The 19,344-nt window shown below is 39.5% G+C and overlaps 1 protein-coding gene across 1 annotated transcript in view; it reads right to left on the bottom strand.

The window, feature by feature from the left end:
* The window catches only part of LOC126258329 (uncharacterized protein C05D11.1-like), a 123,764-nt gene extending 104,979 nt beyond the window's left edge, over positions 1-18,785 (bottom strand). Inside the window, exons 1-4 of the mRNA XM_049955634.1 lie at positions 18,667-18,785; positions 18,388-18,545; positions 5,740-5,880; positions 3,369-3,469 (exon numbers count right to left, since the gene is read on the bottom strand). Coding sequence (XP_049811591.1) covers positions 3,369-3,469; positions 5,740-5,880; positions 18,388-18,545; positions 18,667-18,749 — 483 coding nt within the window. The 5' untranslated portion in view covers positions 18,750-18,785. The remainder of the gene's footprint in view (positions 1-3,368; positions 3,470-5,739; positions 5,881-18,387; positions 18,546-18,666) is intronic.
* Positions 18,786-19,344: the final 559 nt, after the last annotated feature.

Raw genomic sequence — 19,344 nt, 5'->3', positions numbered from 1 at the left:
GGGGCATTATAAGGTTCACTGTGGCGTAAAATGAATGAGAGGACTTTCCTTTCCATCTGCCATTTGAGGGCGCAAAAGGTAGCGGCGGGGGAGGGGGGTTTGTTCTCCGACGCATAGGCTCGAGCATAATGCTCGGCAATTACATTTGTGCTGGCAGGTAACATGCCATTGATGTTAATGCCAGGGACACCTGTTGGGGTCTGGTACCCAAAAAGATGTCTGATCTTCATCCAGACTTCGGAAGGTGATATATGGCACCCTATGGTCGACACATATCCCTCCCAACAGTCCTGTTTCCATCGCTTTACAAGCTGGCGAGCATGGGCACAGAGCTGCTTAAAGGCCTTAGGTGCTCTAGGGAAGGGTGCCACTTTGTCGCTGTAGAGCTACCCGACGCTCTTTAATTGCCCTTGTGACTTCCAGCGACCACCAAGGAACTGTCTTTCGCCGGGAGCACCGTAAAGAACGAGGAATCGCGTTTTCCGCAGCAGAAACAATTGTTGTAGTGACCTGCTCAACAACAACATCGATAGCACCATGTGGGAGAAATTCAGCAGTGACAGCAGAGGTGAATGCTTCCCAGTCTGCCTCGTTTAAAGCCCATCGGGGTAGGCGTCTGTGGGCATGATGCCAGGGGAGTGACAGGAAGATGGGTAAGTGGTCACTGCCACACTGGTCGTCATGTCCTCTCCAGTGGATAGATGGGAGAAGGCCAGGACAGCAAACAGAGATATCGATGGCCAAATATGTGCCATGTGTCACATTGAAATGTGTCCGGGCAGCCGTATTTAAGAGGCAGAAGTCGAGCTGTGACAGTAAATTTTCAACCTCCCTACCTCGACCAGTAAGCATGGCGCCACCCCACAAGGGGTTATGCGCATTAAAATCTCCTTAAAGTAAGAAAGGTTTAGGGAGTTGATCAACCAGTGTAGCCAACACGTTCAGGGGTACTGCACCATTTGGAGGAAGATATACACTGCAGACAGTTATTTCCTGTGTTGTCCTTATCCTGACAGCCACAGCTTCAAGAGGGGTTTGCAGGGGCACAGGTTCACTAGATACTGAGTTCAGGACAGATGCATACCATACCTGACGCAATATTATAGTTGCTACGGTTCGTGTAATATCCCTTATAGCTGTGGAGGGCAGGGGTCCGCATTGCCGGGAACCAGGTTTCCTGGAGTGTAATGCAGAAAGCAGGTGTAAAGCTTAACATTTGCCATACCTCAACCAGGCGGTGGGAAAAACTACCGCAATTACACTGGAGGATTACTTGATCGTGAGACTAGGAAGGCATGAAACACTCAATGAGGCAGTCTACGCCTCAGGGTCACCTGCTGCCACCAGATGAGTACCTGTGCGAGCAACATCCATTGTGTCTGAGGGCCCAGCAAGATCTAAGTCCTCAGCGGATCCCAGAATCTCCACCTCATCCTCAGACACAGAGCTTGTAGGTAGAGGTGGTGTGAGTGTGGGTGCCACCACAGTGCCTTGGTTCTTGAGGGTCTTTTTCTTTTTAGGTTTCTCTCGCTGCTCCTTAGGTTTGTCCGGCTGGGAGGGCTTCACTGATTCAGTCTCAGGGACTGCGGAGGACCTGACCCTACAACCAGCTACCTGTGGTGGCTTCAGCCACTGGCAGGTGTCATCTTTGCCACTGGTAGGAACATGGAAAGGGAGTGACCCAAGGGATTTGTTCCTAGAAGACATGCGCTTCTCCAGCTGAGAAATGGGGACTGACATCCTGGATGGTTGGGTTGGGGGGGGGGGGGGGTTGTATTGCTCCTGAAGTAGGTTGTGGCAGGAGCAACAGGGTGGGAAGTTCCCCCCCACCATCAAGGGGGCAGGTGGAGTCTGACGGCTCAGAGACCAAACTGTACACGTTGGAACGGAAGATGGTAGAACTGTTGTCATAGCAGCGGCGTAGGTCGACGTCTTATGCACAGGATGTCAGGATGTAGCCTCTCATATTTTCTCTTAGCCTCTGTGTAGGTCAGTCAGTCCAGGGTCTTGTATTCCATTATTTTTCTTTCTTTCTGGAGAATCCTGCTGTCTGGCGAGCAAGGCGAATAATGGTGCTCTCTGCAGTTGACAGAGAAGGGAGGCAGGGCACGGGGAGTATTGGGATGTGAAGGATGTCCACAATCCCGACAGGTGACACTGGAAGTACAGCGGGAAGACATATGGCCGAACTTTCAGCACTTAAAGCACCGCATCGGGGAAGGGATATATGGCTTAACGTCACAGTGGTAGACCATCACCTTGACCTTCTCGGGTAAGGTGTCACCCTCGAAGGCCGAGATGAAGGCAACAGTTATCCCTCGGACCCCAGTGATGCGCCGGACTAAATGAACACCTCGCCACTCTAAATCGGCACGCAGCTCATCGTCAGACTGCAAAAAAAAAAAGGTCCAAGTGAAATATGATAGCCTGGACCATATTTAAGCTCTTATAGAGTGTGATGGAAACAGAAACACCCCCCAGCTTGTCACAGACGAGTAGTGCCCGTGACTGGGCAGAGGATGCTGTTTTGATCAACCTCCCCAAACTTGTCCTCTAAATGCTCCACAAAAAACTGAGGTTTCATTGATAAGAAAGATTCCTCATCAACTCTCGTACATATGAGGTATCCTTTTCCTGGCGTTCCTCCCATGGCGTGGCCAGGAGGGGGGGAACGATTTGGGGTTGTATTTCTTAGTGCTGAAGTTACACCTTGACCGCTTAGAGGCTGCTGGTGTTTGACCACCAGCAAGAGATGACGTACTACGCTTCATGGCTTGTCATCCACCCTGATGCCACCCACTCTGACCCACGGGCGCCACCAGCCGCAGCAAAGGCCACCTGGCAGGATGTCCATTGCCAGGAGTCCCAATGCCCCAGGGTGAAGGGCATCTACTCCTTGACATATGTGGAGAGTTAACGGCGCAGGCATCAGCAGAGCCATCCCTGTGTGGTCAGGGGGCTACAATCAACAGGGTACATGATGGCCCCACCACAATGGACTGGCTACAGTGCTGAATATCAGGCGCAAATGAGCTAAGAAGTCCATTATCTTACACTGATAGTGACACAAATGCTGTGATACTCATGCATCTTTGTTGCACTGAGAAAGCCTCTATTGTTATAGCTGCGAACACTGGTCACAGGCATCTTTCAAAGAGTAAAAGAACTATTGTGTCGTCCTCACTAGATGAGAAAATAGCCTTAAATTTATTATTTTGTGGGTTAGGCACCTACAGCTCTAAGCTATTCAATGTTACCAATGCTGGTATATATAACACAGACTTTACTTTATAGTTTGATTATCCTTACATTCAAACTTTCTACACTCTATATTATGTTTTCATTTGGTTTAATTTTTATACACTTACAGTTAAAGTAGGATACAAAATATGATCCAAATATATAGGCATCAATGTGAGAAACCCCTCACTGCCAGCTGTTGTCATCGTGTAGCATGTGTGATCTGTATCTGTAAAAAATATTAAAATATTCAGTACTTTTTGAATTGAATTTAATGTTGAGTAGTACAAAGCCAAAAATAAATGAGACAACATAAACATTTCATTATCCCAGTTAACAACAGTATCTCAATCTGTGCTTACAAACTGCCACCAACTGAAACCTGCTCTCATCCCAGTTTTCAATGCTGAAAGGCAGAAGCCATATTAAAATGCTGATAAAGGTTCTGTTACAGAATGAAGTTCTTTCTATCTCATTTAATCAAAATTAATCAACTTCCATCATAAACTGTTAACAAAAATCAATGCTTTGTCACTGTTTGCCAGTTCATGAGTGATCTCTCCCAGAGATATTCCATTTCGTATTCTACATCTACATGTAGAATATGAGGTCAAATCTCTCTACGACCTAAGAATGATGAGAAGATGGGTTTTAAAACAACAAGTGTGGTACATCAGACAGGTGTTGATGTTAACACTGGCAGCCTAGATCAGCTATCTGTTTTATAATGTTCAGCTGCCGATACTCTGGGAGGTGTGCACTTCACATTCATTTGCACTTCTTCAATTGCCAGAAAATGGCACTTTCTCGATTGCCTGAAAATTGCTCTTATGTGTCTAATAAAGTGATGGCTATCATCATAAAAAAATAAAAATGAAAAGATCTTCACTAATTATCAACATGATGCATACTGATCTGTAAAAGTCAAAGTGGTCATTGTTATCATAGGAAGAAACAATGATTCCTCACGATTAAGTTTACTTCTCAAAAAACACAATTTCTGGGTGTGGAGTACATTAACTGACACGACATTCAAATCACTGACAGCCTTTATTCTGGGCATGTATTCACAGCCTACTGAACATGATTCATGAAGGTGGGACAGTATCGCACACAATTACGAACTACTATGTAATCAGGACAAGATTTATAGAGTAATCTACGGAGGGTAGAAGTGCACTTACAGCATACTGCGGCTTTTCCTCTACATGCAACAGTTGGTACCTATTTTCAGGCTATGAGCGTCCTAAACACACCAACATACTACTTATACAACTCTGTTAAGTAGATTTGTTACATGTTCACTTTTACTATTGGAGTTGGCTCTTCTTATATATTTTGTTCAGCTGTTATACATTTCTTTATTTCTACTTTCTTGTACAAAAGTTTGTTTAGCCTATTTTTGCTCCAACTGTTTACAGATCTGATGATGGTTGTGGAAAGCAAACATCATGCTTTAATTTTATAATGAAAATTGTGGTCTAGGCAGTAAATGATTTTTATCTTAAAAAGTTTTTATTCAGTAACATCCCAAAACATACTGCCATATTCCAGGAAATACAATGCAAGACATAAATAAGAAAACCACTAACCGATCTTATAATCCTTAATAGTCAGATCATTAATCACCAATCTCACACTCTCCATGCTCAAAACAAAAGTAATCAAGTAATATCTGTCGCCGAAACAAATCATTGAATTCGGATACTCTCATTGACTACTGTGTACTATCACCTGATTGGTTACGAACAATAACAACAAACTGCCAGCAGCATCACACAACAAACAACCCATGGTATAATGGATACGCACTTCACGCATCACTTTTGAATGTAACAGACTCATCCAAAATGCATGCAACAGTTGGTACCTGTTTTCAGGCTATGAGCGTCCTAAACACACCAACATACTACTTAAAGTGCCCTCCGCCACACACCGTTGGGTGGTTTGCGGAGTATAAATGTAGATGTAGATGTATGTTTAATTACATCACTGTAGCACTTGTGGCATTATTTGAACCAACATTACAAATATGCCATAACTCACAATTGAAATTTGTAAGTTTCATGTGATAGCTAACAACTCTGAAAGCCTTTAATACAACTCTCATCAAGAATGACAATTATTAAACAATGCGCTGCAATGAGATATTGTTACAGGACTAGAAAAGAACTTGTCGCTGAAAACCATACATCACACTGAAATAAAACTGTACACCTCATATATAACAATGGCATTTACAAATACTGCACATAAATTATACAGAAAACTGAGGGTGAAAATTCTAAATTATGTGTAGCTACAAGCACACACTTCATAATTACTACTCCTGCACTAAACAGCTCTAGTCTGCACATCTAAACACTTTCTTATGATGTCAGTACAACATTAAACATTATTTCATCATGTCATAAACAGCAATCTCATTAGCCTACTATGTCAACAAAAACTTACCAGATTACACTTGCAACAAGAAAGTTTAAGGTCTCCATTTCTTACCAGTCCATGCATTTGTTCCTGAGGCTAGACACCTATTTGCAAGTAAATCAAGTACACCTTTGTAGGGATAATTTTCACTTCCAAGAAAAATAAGGTGCTCCAGTGTGTGGGGAAGTCCATCATCATCATGTGCTTCAGTGGCTGCAAATGAATAGAAGTTAACATGTTAATTTCCAATGAATCAGTAAAAATAAAAGTAATAGTCGTCCCAGGAGCCTGTTCTATTCGTCAAGTAGGTTACATGCCACATGTATCTTGTGTGATATCTAACAAGAAGATGATAATGGATAAAAACAAGAAACTGAACCTCCCCAGCATGTTGAAGTACCCGGTTCCAGGCCACGTGGAGGTGTGCCAGCCTTGCATCAAATAAGACTAGCAGATTAACAAATGGGGACCAGTAGCCTAGCCAGCTATGATGTAGTTTTTAGGTAGGTTTCGGTATCCAAAGAAGTGAATATTAGGCTGGTCCCCTGTCCTGCCACAGTTACACAATTTGCAAACACTTTGGAAAACATTGTCAAGTTCTGGCAAGCAATGAAGGCAGGAGTAGTAGACAATTCCTTCCTGAGTGGGGTGGGAGTGGGTAGAAGGGGGCAGGGGCAGCAAGGTGGAATCAGCTTTAAAATGTCTTTGGGAGTAACTGGCCCATCATAATAATAGCCTGTAAAAGGTATCATTGATCCTGTGTGTAACAGGAGAAGTACCTCACCAGTCCCAACCTGGCATACACTGTATAAAAGGCAATAGAATGGATGGATGGATGGAAATACAAAAGTCATGTCACTAATGGAAAACACAAGAGAAAGCAGTATATTACTTCAACTGAAATGGTGTGTTCCACACAACATCAAAATATTCACACGCTCAAGACCATCTTCCCTCAAAGAACAGATAGAGCACCGAGATATTTTGCTTCGGTTAATATGACGGAAGCCTGTCATCAATATGGAATTGGGTTTGAATATAAGTTAACTACGCATTGTCCTACTGGTACACCCATACCTTTTGGCTAGAGAACAGTCAATTACATAGAGACCCACAGTTTAACATTAAATTCAAACGAGGCTGAAATGGATTCTTTTCATGAGTAATTCCTTCCCTCAAAAGGATTAGTCTACACTGCGAGCTACTACTTTACCCAGGCATCACTGGTACAAGCAACATCACAGAAATGATACGCTATGGCACTACGTTAGCAAAATAAATCTTACATCTGCCAAGCACGGCATACAGGCTCATGAAGGATATCTTGTCTGTGAGGAAGCACACTGACAGCAACGTCTCTTGAACCACTTTTCCTCATCCCATACATTCTCTAACTGAGTTGTCAAGTACCTTACAAAACTTTGATCACACCTAGTGAATACGTTGGGTTCCACCATGTGCTCCATAATATGTAGGATGGATAAGATTACCTATTTTATATCGTACTGCCAAACTGATGACGTGGGCCCCTACTGTACACCAGACAATATCCCAATGAGACACAATATGGCCACTTCACACATTTAACAAGCACTTAATTGGAATCATTAATGTGCATGTACACAGAGTGATACAGTATTTGTTGGTACAAAAGCCTACACTTCCCTTTGGCTTGATACCTTTCAGTCTGATCTTCATTAAAAATTATATAAACATCACAGAATATTTTGTGGTCCTTTGAAGGTGTTCTTCACATGGGTATATTGCTTTCTTGATTCCCACCAAACAATGTCCCATGGAATTTTTATTCAAACAGATTTCTGTCATAGGCAAATAATAACCCTTCCACAACTTTGAAACACACAAATAAAAAAATATTGGTATCATAAAGCACTGAAATACATTACTGTGTGTCGTAAGACATTTAAGGACTGTTCAACAACTGCGACTTTTCTGATGAAGGGCCCAAATACATACACGCCAGACACAGAGAGGAGAATAATGGAATAGACTTATGACTGATTCACAATAAAATGTTTAACCCTCAATCTCACAAAGGCTCGTATTACGTAAATCCAGATACACAAAAATCGCTTATACCTACCAGAAGTCTGAATAGTGGGCTAGAGGATGCAGGCCTGCCCTGGAGGTCCCAGGTTCAAACCCAAATAGGGGATTTTTCCTCATTCCATTATCTCCTTAATCGTCCTACGTCCACTCAAGTCTGTTACTGAAGGGGTGCGAGGATCTTACCTGGGTGAAAAACGCTGCTGGAGCAATGGGCCCTGCACCCTTGCCCATCTAGTGTCATGGCAAAGACAGGCTGCAATCAACTGCAGTCAGGCCAATAGCCGAGTCACAGGCTGTGCATCAATGACTATTTTTACCTTTAGATGCCACAACTATAACACACTGCAGCAGGCTCTAATGTATGAAGTCCTTGACATCCAGGTGAATAATAAACAAAGGTAGCATCAGCACATGGATAAATTAATCGGAAAGCTTAGTTTTGACAGTATATATAAAACAGAATTTTCACAAAAAAATGTCATTAAAAGTACATTCTAGAAGATGTCAGTGATAATATAGTTCATTTTTCTGTAATTCCTTGGTCTTCACTCAGTACTGCCAAGAAAACCAGAGAAAAAGTAGACGACAGCAGCATCAGCATTTTGACATGAATTATTATTTTGAATATCTTACATACTGGAAGCGAGTCTATATGCAGTTTTATATTTGTTGCAGTTTCACTTTGCAGTGTATACTAACACACTATTTAATTTTTTATTTCAAGATAGTGTTTAACACTGTAAGGGCAAATATTGATCAGATGCCTTTTTAATTTTCTTTTAAAAAGAGACATACTTTCTATCATCTATATACAATGCAGTAAACTGTTGTACAGTATGCATCCAACATTTACAGTTTCTTTGCCTGTTATGTATTTATTTTTTTATTTACATAGTTTACACCCACATTGTAGCAGTAAAATCAAATGTAATACAACAGAGTCTAAAATGATTAACTTTAGGTCTTAGCAGTCAGTAATTACTTCGTTTCCCAAAATTTCTTCATTCGCTGTGATCTGGTTGCTTGTTCTTCTGATGGTTTGAATATCAGTCATGTTCATTTGTTCTTCAGAAGCAGTTTCTCTTCTCGGTGTTGAATTTGGTGTGTGGTGATGTTCAATTATCCAGATCACTTTCTACTTCTTTAAACCCAATATTTTTGGTTATACTGTTCCAGAAGTAGTCAAAAAGTTGCTTCAGGATCCTAGTATTTGGTACGCGAGATATGTTGCCAAAAAAATGCAATCCTTCTTTTCCACATTGTATCATTAATGGATTCACTTCTTTATACACTACTGAATTGGGCAAAAGTCTCCACTGCCCATTAACTTGATGTTTTTTTACTGATAGTTGTTCAGAGTATTCTTCTATCAACTTTCTGCAATTTGTCAGTTGTTGCTTGAATATTTGGTTTGGAAAGTGTTTCACTTGCATATGATGCTTGCATTTATTGAGAGAGATCATTTTTTTATAGGTTGGCCATGGGGTTCTCTGCACTCACTGTAGTTGTAATGTTCTACTATCTATTGATGCTCTTTCATTAGCATTTCAGGTAATAATCTCACCAAGATATTTAAACTTTTTTACTACTTTAATTTTTCGGTCATTATGGAGTATGATATGGGATGTGTCAATGTGTGGGCATTATTTCTGTTTTCTCAAACTAAATTTGCAATCCAACCTTTGGTGCTAATAGTTCGAGTTGTTCTATCTGAACCTTTGCTTCATCAATATTGTTTGCTAACAGTGCCAAATCATCTACAAATGAAAGGCAGTTAAGTTGAATCTTTCTTCCAATCTTAACAGATGGTGGACATATATTGTTCCATTCACACATCATTTTCTCCAGCGCACAACTGAATAATAAAGGAGACAATTCATCGCCTTGTCGAAGGCCAGTATGAATCTCAAAAGGTTCAGAGAATTCATTTCTGAACCTTACTCTAGCTTTGATATTTCGAAGGGTGACTGCAACGAGGTCGACAAGTTTCTGATGTAAAACAAATTCTTTCAGAATTGACAATAGAGATTCACGATGGGTACTATCGTAGGCTTTTTTAAAACTGACGAAGGTGATCACTAGCTTCTTGTTCCTGACCCTTTGATGTTTCATTATCCATTTGAGACTAATAATTTGATCAGGACAGCTTCATCCTGGCTGAAAGCATCCTTGATATTCGCCTAGTTCACCATCAAGCTGTTCATTAATTCTGAAATACAAAACATTGGGAAAAAGTTTTTAAGTAATAACCAGTGGGGTACATCCCTGTAATTATTTGGATCTGATCTATCTCCTTTTTTGTGTAATGGATGGATTATTGCAACATTCCATTCCTCTGCTAACTTCTCAGTATTCCAAATGTCAATAAGATGTTTGTGTAAGTTCAGAATAGTTTGTACATTTGCATATTTCCAAGTTCTGCCATTAGTTGGTTCTCACCTGCCACTTTATAATTCTGTAGCAAGTTAATCGCTGCTTGTACTTCATCTGGATGTGGTGGTATAACTCTTTCTATATGTGTTTTGTTTCTTGGATAGAAGTCAACTTTCAAATGATGTTCAGGTTCCGCACTATTTAGTAAGTGTTTCAAATATTTAGCCAATATCATTAAATTGTCATAATTGTGATGTGCTACCTTTCTATTTGTATCCTTCATGAAAAAGAGTTGGTGGAGTGTATTTGAGCATTATGAATCTCTTTTCTTGTGGCAATTGAAAACATCCTCCATAGATTTTAGCGAGTCCTTATGAAATTGCCTTTTGACCCTTCTAATTTCTTTGGTGGTTGATCGTCTAGCATTTATTAATTCCTCCCTGGAGCTTTCAGTTCTCTTTTGTCGGTCATTTAACCAGGTCTTATGTCTATGCTGAATCGCTATATCGCAATCTTCGTTCAACCATGCATGTTTCTTGCATTTCCATACAGGAGCTATTTCTTCATCCAAGGCTTTTAATCGATTGACAGCCACTTGTCACTGAAAGGTATTCTTGATCTCTCGTAATATATCTGATTATTAATAATATAACTAGGGTCATATGCTCTCTTTGTATCTAACTTTTGAGGTTTGCTTTTTCTTTTATGTGTCAGTTTCATTTTAATTTTTGAAATGTAGTGGTCTGAATCAACATTGACACCACACAGCACTTTAACATTATAGATTTCCTTATGGAATTTCTGATCAACGGCTACATATTCTATATGGTACTCTCCTAGCTTGACGTTAGGGCATTTCCATGTCATTAACTTATGTGGTCTTCTCTTAAGCCTTGTTGTCTTCAAAACCAATCCATTTGTAGTACAAAACCATTCACCATTCTTGTTTGTAAGTTTATGCGCTAGCCGTCGCCCCACCACACCTCAAAATTTCTTCTCTCATCCTATCTTCGCATTACAGTCTCCAAGCAGAATTTTAATGTTAGTATCCGGTATGGTCCTTACTAGTTGATCAAGTTCATCCCTGTTAATTTTCACCTATTTCCTTCTATATGATAGTCATTTTTCTACTTGTATTGTATTCATGATATTCTCCATTTAGCATTGCAGTGCAGTTAGCTTTTAGGTAGATAGTTGTTTCATACATATATACTGATGCTACTGTTAAAATGTTTAGGTCCCTGAATTTATTTCTACAAGATTATCTAGGTGATACTTTTGCGATGCATCATATGGCTCTCTTTTGTACTCTTAATATCCTTTGTGGGTGCACATCTGCAGCATTGCCCCAAACCAGGATGCCATACAAGAGGTGCAGATGGACTAGTCCATATTATATTGGTTGCAGAGAGTGTCTATTTACTGACTGACATTTTTCTCATCAGAAATATGCTTGATCTATATTGCTGCAAATGTTACTTATGTGATATTCCCATGTCATATACCTGTTCACTTTTACACCTACAAATTTACAGGTGTCTGTCTCCTATAGTTCTAGGTCTCCAAGCTTGACAGTAATGTTGTCCAAAGTGTGTTTTTTGTTTCATGTATCTGAATGTCTGTTGTTTTGTTTCCATTTATAAAGAGATTATTTTCCCTGAAAAAAATGTTTCCACTTTTTATATTTAGTGAAGCATTCTCCTGCAGGTCATCTGTCGTAAAAGTGGGAACAACATATGAAAACTATACTATCAGATACTGTTTTGGTCATATCATTAACACAGAATGAAAAGTAATGGACTAAGGACAGATCCTTGAGGAACCTTGTATTTCATAACTTCAAAATTAGAAAGGACACTTTTTATATTATTTTTCACTTTTTGCTTTATTTCTACACACTGCTTTCTATTTTCTAAAAACAATTTAATGATGTCTACTGCTTCCTCCTTATAAAATAACAATGAAGCTTTTCTAATAGGATGTCATGGTGTACACAATCAAAGTGTGGATAGGTCCAGGAACATACCACATACTTTCTTGTGTTCATCAAGTGCTTTCGTTACAAGTGTTACAAATCGAGCTATTGCTATTTTGGTAGATTAGCCTTTTCTGAACCCATGTTGTTCATCATTGAAAATATTGCATGTTTGTATAAAATTTAATATTCTGTCTTTTATTATGGTTTCTATTATTTTACAGAGTATAGATGTAATAGTTACAGATCTGTAATTTCCCGGGTCTTTTTTGCAGGTTCCTTTATATGTAGATTACTTTACTCTTTTCAAGTACACTGAAAAATACTCCTTTTTCCATAGATAAGTTTATCAGACAGGCTAATGGCTTTATTACCCATTGTAAACAACATTTAATTAGTTTAGTGGATATACCATCTAGTCCTTCAGTGTTTTTTGTTTTTAGACTATTTAGTATTTATCCAATTTCTGATTCATTGGCTGGGGTCAGTGATAAGCATTTTGTCTCATATGGAATGTTTATTGTGTGTATTTTGGAAGTATAATTTTGATTTATTAATTCATTTGTAACTTCAATACAATGATGTTTGTTTAAAGTATTGCTGACATTTTGTGCATCCTTAAGTTCCCTCCCATTTACCTCAAGTGTTTTCCACACCCACACCTTTCCTCTCTTCATTTATGAGAGACCATATGGTCTTAGTGAATTTGTTGAGGTTGTTATCTTGTTTTCATAATTTGTTGATTTAGTTTCTTTTATCAGTTTGATGTACGATTTCTTCTTTTCCCTATATGCATCACTATTTTCTTGGGCTGGCCTTAGCCGACAATTTTTATACACACATCTCGCCTCTTCCTTTTTACCTCTACTGTGACCCAATTTCTATTATACCTCTCATTTATTTCCCTACGTACTAATGGAAATGTGACATCTGCATAAGGGCCTAATGTATTGCAGAATAATTCCCATCCTTTATCTGGGTTTTCTGATAAGTATACTTCACTAAAATCTTTGGTTTCCAATAGCCTTTGTAGCCTGTCTATGTTTGTTTGCTTAGTTTGTCTAAACTCTTTAAATATTTTTTCTCGACTTCCTACATTGCCTGCTAATTCAACTAATACCCCATATTGGTCTGCAATGGTTGTGTACATGACCTGTACTGACTGTCTGCTCTGTGGTATATGAGTGATTATATGATCTATTAATGTTTCTATTCCTTTACAGCATCTCGTAGGACTGTCTACTGCTAAAGTAAGTCTGTAAGTTTTAATCAGATCTTGAAAACTCCTTGTGCAACAGTTGTCTTTTAGTGTGTTAATATTTAGGTCACCAGCTACAATTATATAAGGGATTCCCTGCTAGCCTCATCTAACAAGACTTCGAACTCTTTTAGAAATCCATTTATCTTACTGTTTGGTGATACGTAGAGCCCTATCATCACATACTTTTCCCTGTTAAATGTCATCTGTATTGCTGCAGTTTCAAACAGCATTTCTGTACCGTTGTCTTCTGACCACAGAATGATACCCTCTATTTTACTGTGTACATAGTCTGCCACCCCGCCGCCCTTATGTTCAGATCTGCAGAAATTAGCAACTTTTTTATATTCCTGTACATTGTAAATTTCATTTTCCTTTAGCCCATGTTCTGACAAATATATGTGGTAACTCTGTAGCTACTAGTACTTCTATCTGTTCTAATTTATTGGATGCATACTGTACATTCTGATACGAGATTCTTATATTAGAAATATTTGTGTTAATGTTTTGAGTTTCTATGGCACCCTTTTTTAACTGCTAGTACAAAACATCTTGCTCCTTGAGATGTTTTTGCTTCTTTGTTCTATCTCCTCTCCTGTCTCTTGCCTGCAGGATCTCTGCCACAGATGGTGCTTCTGCAGGTGATGACACAGCTTCTTTTGCTGGTGACAACACTCCTCCTCCTGTTGGTGACAACACTCCTTCTGCTGCTGGTGACAATACTCCTCCTGCTTCCTTTCCAGGGCAAAGTCATGTTTCCTCTTTTGTTCTTTCATCTTGTGGCTGTTTTGAGTGTCACTAGATACAAAATTGTGTCTTCTATTTCTTCCCTTATGCACCTTTTCTTGTGTGCTGCTAATTTTTTCTAATATTTCTTTGCACAGACTTGTTTACCATAGTTGTTTCGGGTCGACAGAAGCGTCCGATCCCACGCGTCGGCTTTGACCCGTGACGTAAGGGTGTTGTCGTGTGTGACGTCATGACGGCGCGGAGTTTGGTTTGAGTGTGGCTGTCTCCAGTTCTGTTTTATCTTATTTTATTTACTTTTCTGATCTGTTCGTTCTATCTCGTGAGATATTTTTTTATTTTAAAAACACTTATTACTTATTTTAATTATCCGTTTCCTCCAATTTGTTTTAGTTTATTATATTTATCTTTCTGATCTGTTCGTTCTATCCCGTGAGATTTTTTTTTTAAAAAAGACAAAAAACACTAATCAGCTACTGAAGCATCTTTATCTTCTATGGGTTGCAGGGGTTACGACTCCTGGGGAGGTGGGTGGGTATTAATGCCTGGCTGTCTTCACTTACTCGTTGTAGCTACGCAAAGCGTCTAAATTTGTTTATATTTAGTTTGCCCACAACCCAAAACACCCCATTTCCCGCGCTTGTCCCGTTAGTGTCATTAGGCTTCTTGTGGAAAGTGTGTGTGTGTGTGTTTTGGTTTCCGCCATATTTGTGACGTCATGTGTCAAAGCAGACGGGCGGGATCGGACGCTTCCGTATTTCCGTTGTTTCTGTGCAGGCCATGCTTTGTGAAATGTTCTCTCACTAAGCTTTCTGCTTCAATAAATGTGACATTAGACAAAATGCTACCTATCTCCCTGAACTTTCTGTTTGTATTGATTTCTCTGTTCACATATGAAGCTTCTATCAGGTCATGCCTTTGTGGAATGCTTATGACATATACATCAGTTTTCCTAAAGATTCTCTTAGGGCCCTGGTTGCATTTACACTTTCATTCTTATATATGTCGTTTCCTCGCCCGACAATAACACACAGAAAAGTTTTGGTACAATTGTTTCAGTCTTTTAGCACGTCATGTAGAGGTGTGCCAGGATGAGTAAAACCAGTTACTTTTAGTTTAGTTTGCATTGTGGCCATAATACCTCCTAAGCCTCTTCCCTGGATAGTTGAAAATATGTGATCACCACCTTTCTTATTTTTCTCACTTGGCGAAAGAATTCGTGAACTTTTAATATTTTCTTGCTTCTTCGAGGTACTTCTTGGAGACGTGAAATCATCTCTCTTATTTCCCCAGTTGATTGCATCTTCATTTGTATCTAGCAAATCATATTTGTTCGTTGTTTTCAGTTCAAAATGTTTGTCATTTTGTTTGACACACCAGCTTTTTTTAGGCCCAAAAAATAGCTCACTTTCGACTTTTTGTTCTTGTTTGAGTTCATTTATCACTGTTTCCAGATTACTTACGTATTGTTTTGAACACAATAAGTTCTGTTTTAATGTAGAAACTACGTTTTCTTCAGGTACAGTACCATGTTTTGGTACATACATCATTTGCAAACAGGGTCAATTAGACCACAGGCACATTTTGTGTTTGCTCCGTCGGAACACTTTTGATTGACTCCATTTTTGGCTCACTGAACATAGTCTAATAGTATTTAAAAGTCTGTCACTACATACAGTGCACTTTATATTTGTAATATAGGCATTTTTCACTGAACCACTTACTAAAACTTCTGTATGAGCCGCCACCTTTATCTATTGTGTTGGCCTACACATGGAATTGCTAACATACTTGACCCTGTGGCACATTCTTCTGACAATGCAGCTATGACTGAAAATTATGTATACTAAAGAAAAGGATGGTAAGGATATCGTGTATAGTTACTAATCAAGCACCTGGCAAAAAACCATTAAAAAACCTATACTCTGTACACTGAAAGAAGAGCCACGGCAGCAGGCAGCACTGTTGTCAGCTTTCAACTGTGAATTGCAAACAACTGTTTGCAAAATCAGTAGCCTCCTACAGATCTGCAAAAACAGCAAGTTGTTGCCATAGGGGTGTCGTCAAAATCATGTTGCACGATTAGTTGTTGTGTACAGCAACTGCTGCATCCAAGTCCACTTTTAACTGTCAAGGCTTTTCTTTCATTGTAAGGACCATAAGGGCTCCCACAATTACTTGTCGGAGTGTAAGAGGAAGACCAGTGGCATATGTCTGCTTGTGAGATGTCTGCTTGTGTCTGTATGTGTGGATGGATATGTGTGTGTGTGCGCGAGTGTATACCCGTCCTTTTTTCCCCCTAAGGTAAGTCTTTCCGCTCCCAGGATTGGAATGACTCCTTACCCTCTCCCTTAAAACCCACATCCATTCGTCTTTCCCTCTCCTTCCCTCTTTCCTGATGAGGCAACAGTTTGTTGCGAAAGCTTGAATTTTGTGTGTGTGTTTGTGTGTCTATCGACCTGCCAGCGCTTTCGTTCGGTAAGTCACATCATCTTTGTTTTATATATATATATATATATATATATATATATATATATATATATATATATATATATATATAGAAAATATTAATATATTTTAATAGTATCATTTTTATCTTCAAATATGTATAATACACAAACTTGCTGCAAAAATTCATGTTGTTATCTAAAAGAGTTTTTAAGATAAGCAATTTTAAAGTTTTGAATACAAATTAAATTTACCATTTCCGAAGGTTCGGAAAATGCAAAACATAAAAACTTCAAAAACTTATTAAAAAAACTATAAGAGATACAGCAAAAAAAATTGCAGGTGTTGTCAGGATGGTATTAGAACCATTTGAGCCAAATTTCATGAAAATCTAAGGAGGTGGGTGTAAAATTTATTTTTTATTGGGTGATTTGATATGGAATGACCCTCCCTCCCTTAAGTGTGGTGGAGTGCAGTGGGATGGTAGAGCAATTGCCCATGAAAAAGAAAGGTTCAGAGTTTAAGTCTCAACTTGGCACACCATTTTCATCTGCCAGGAAGTTTCATATTAGCACACACTCCACTGCTGAGTGAAAAGTTCATTCAAGATTCAACATACGTCATTGTACACAAGACCCAATTGTAAAGATGGGGAGAATGTTTAATCTCTTAAGTAGTATCCTACAACATTTCCAACTCATAAAACCGTCAGCCAAACAAATTCAACACAGGAGAGACTCATATACCCTCTTAAGTTACAGAGGATGATGTGACCCTGAATTCACATTGGAAGTTGTTCACGAGGTTTTGGGATTTGAGAACCCATAGAGTCAGCAGTTTGCTATAGTATCAAGAGTCTTTCATAAGGAATTGGTTAGTGTGGCAGTACAGGAACTAAATCCTTGCCAAGTTTCAATAGAGGAACAAATATCTCCACCAAATGTCAGAATTATGCCAGTGAAACTAAATTTTTATTAAAACAACAAATGAGCACACATCTAGCATAGATGACACAACGTAGCACAAAGAATGTAGCCTGAACACAACACAGCAGGAAGAATATGGCCTGGTCCTGATGTGATTTTTCGTGTCACACATACAGCTCCTTGGAGACTGTCTGTGTGTGTGTGTGTGTGTGTGTGTGTGTGTGTGTTGCAATGGAAGTATGGACTGAGGTGGGAACTCATGCTACTATCTGATGGAGGCTCAAGAAAGACACTTTTCTATTTGAAGTAACCTGCTTTCAATTGGTTCACTGACAGTGGTCTATGAAATCCAGTACTGGCAATCGTGGGTATTGCTTCGCAGGTGCAAGTATTGTTTGTAGCTGGTATCATACAGAGTGTAAACTACACCCCGTTGCGACAGATTTTATCGTCCTTCGGGGGGAAAAAATTGCAGCATGCACGGGTGGGACTCACTGCTTCAAATCACTCCCTTCTCATATGTACTTTTTTCTCGGGCCACGTTACAGTCTTGTTCCCGATTAGGAGGCCGTCAATGCGTATAATCATACATAAATTGTTGGTAAATTTGGACACAATAGTCACACGTGAGAGTCTAATTGTACGGTTTGTAATGAAAAATAGACGTCCAACACATGTGACTCTCTAATGTAACTGCGTGGTGCTCCACGAAATAGCTCGCGTGATACTCAAAAACACTTACAGTATAATAGTAAAACACCGTATAAGTGTAACAGATGGCTTGTTTTCAGTGCACACTCTGAAGCTACACCACTTTACGACTTCAAACGCAGTTTTATCGTATCACGTTACATTATATAATGTATTTTCATTGTAATAGCCGTAAACGTTGGAGACCGGATGGTCTGTGGTTTGAGACTCACCTAAACAGAAATATCCATTCACTACCGGTCCTTCAACTTCTGCTATTGCAACTGTTAGACCCGTAACACTTGATTTGTATTTATGAACTGGCACCAAGTCATTAGCCTTCAACGAACAAATTAATTCAAAATTTGCGCTCTTCTGCCTCGGCGGTGAGCTGTCAACAGGAGCCATTTTCAAGTTTTTACACAAAGATACTGGCTCTCGGTGAGTTATTCCAAGGAGCTACTGTTCAGTATCTGATCTATCTGTGCGACGTAATATATTATTTCAATTACCGTAAAGAAATTTTCCTGCCGTTACTGTGCAGGATTCTGCACAGCGACAAGACAGTAAATCGTTTTCGAAATACAAAAGACATCAAATGTGCTTGCTCAACAACATCAAAGAACAAGAAATAAATACTGCACAATCAGAAAAAGACGATCGACGTCCCAAAAAAAGGTATCTGCTTATATCATTCACCAGTCACAAACAGTTATATGGCCACTCAAGTTTGGTGTTTTCTCTCCATTCTTCAAGATAAAGTTTGCAATTTTCTTAAACAGGTCATTCGTTGGGCTTTTTCCGTCCTAAACGTATAGAAAAACTAAAAAATAATTTCGCAATTTTTACAATGACAAGACGATATAAAGACAAAAATTAGAAGTGCTGCGGAAAAGAGCGGCTCAAACAAATTTATTGTCTAAAAGTTGTCAAGGTCAAAACAATGTCAACGACATCCGCGGTCTAACGCGTTGCTTCCCGAGCGGGAATGTGTGCCGGTTCCCGGCACGAATCCGCCCGGCGGATTATTGTCGAAGTCCGGTGTGCCGGCCAGCCTGTGGGTGGTTTTCAAGATGGTTTTCCATCTGCCTTGGGCGAATGTAGGTTGGTTCCCCTTATTCTGCCTCAGTTACATTGTCAGCGATTGTTCTCTCAGTGTCTCCATTACGCATACACCATAATTACCATGC

This window comes from Schistocerca nitens, chromosome 1 (genome assembly GCF_023898315.1).
Source record: "Schistocerca nitens isolate TAMUIC-IGC-003100 chromosome 1, iqSchNite1.1, whole genome shotgun sequence".
Lineage (NCBI taxonomy): Eukaryota > Metazoa > Arthropoda > Insecta > Orthoptera > Acrididae > Schistocerca > Schistocerca nitens.
The sequence above is the reverse complement of the archived record's forward strand: the minus strand, read 5'-3'. Positions and strand labels throughout refer to the sequence as shown.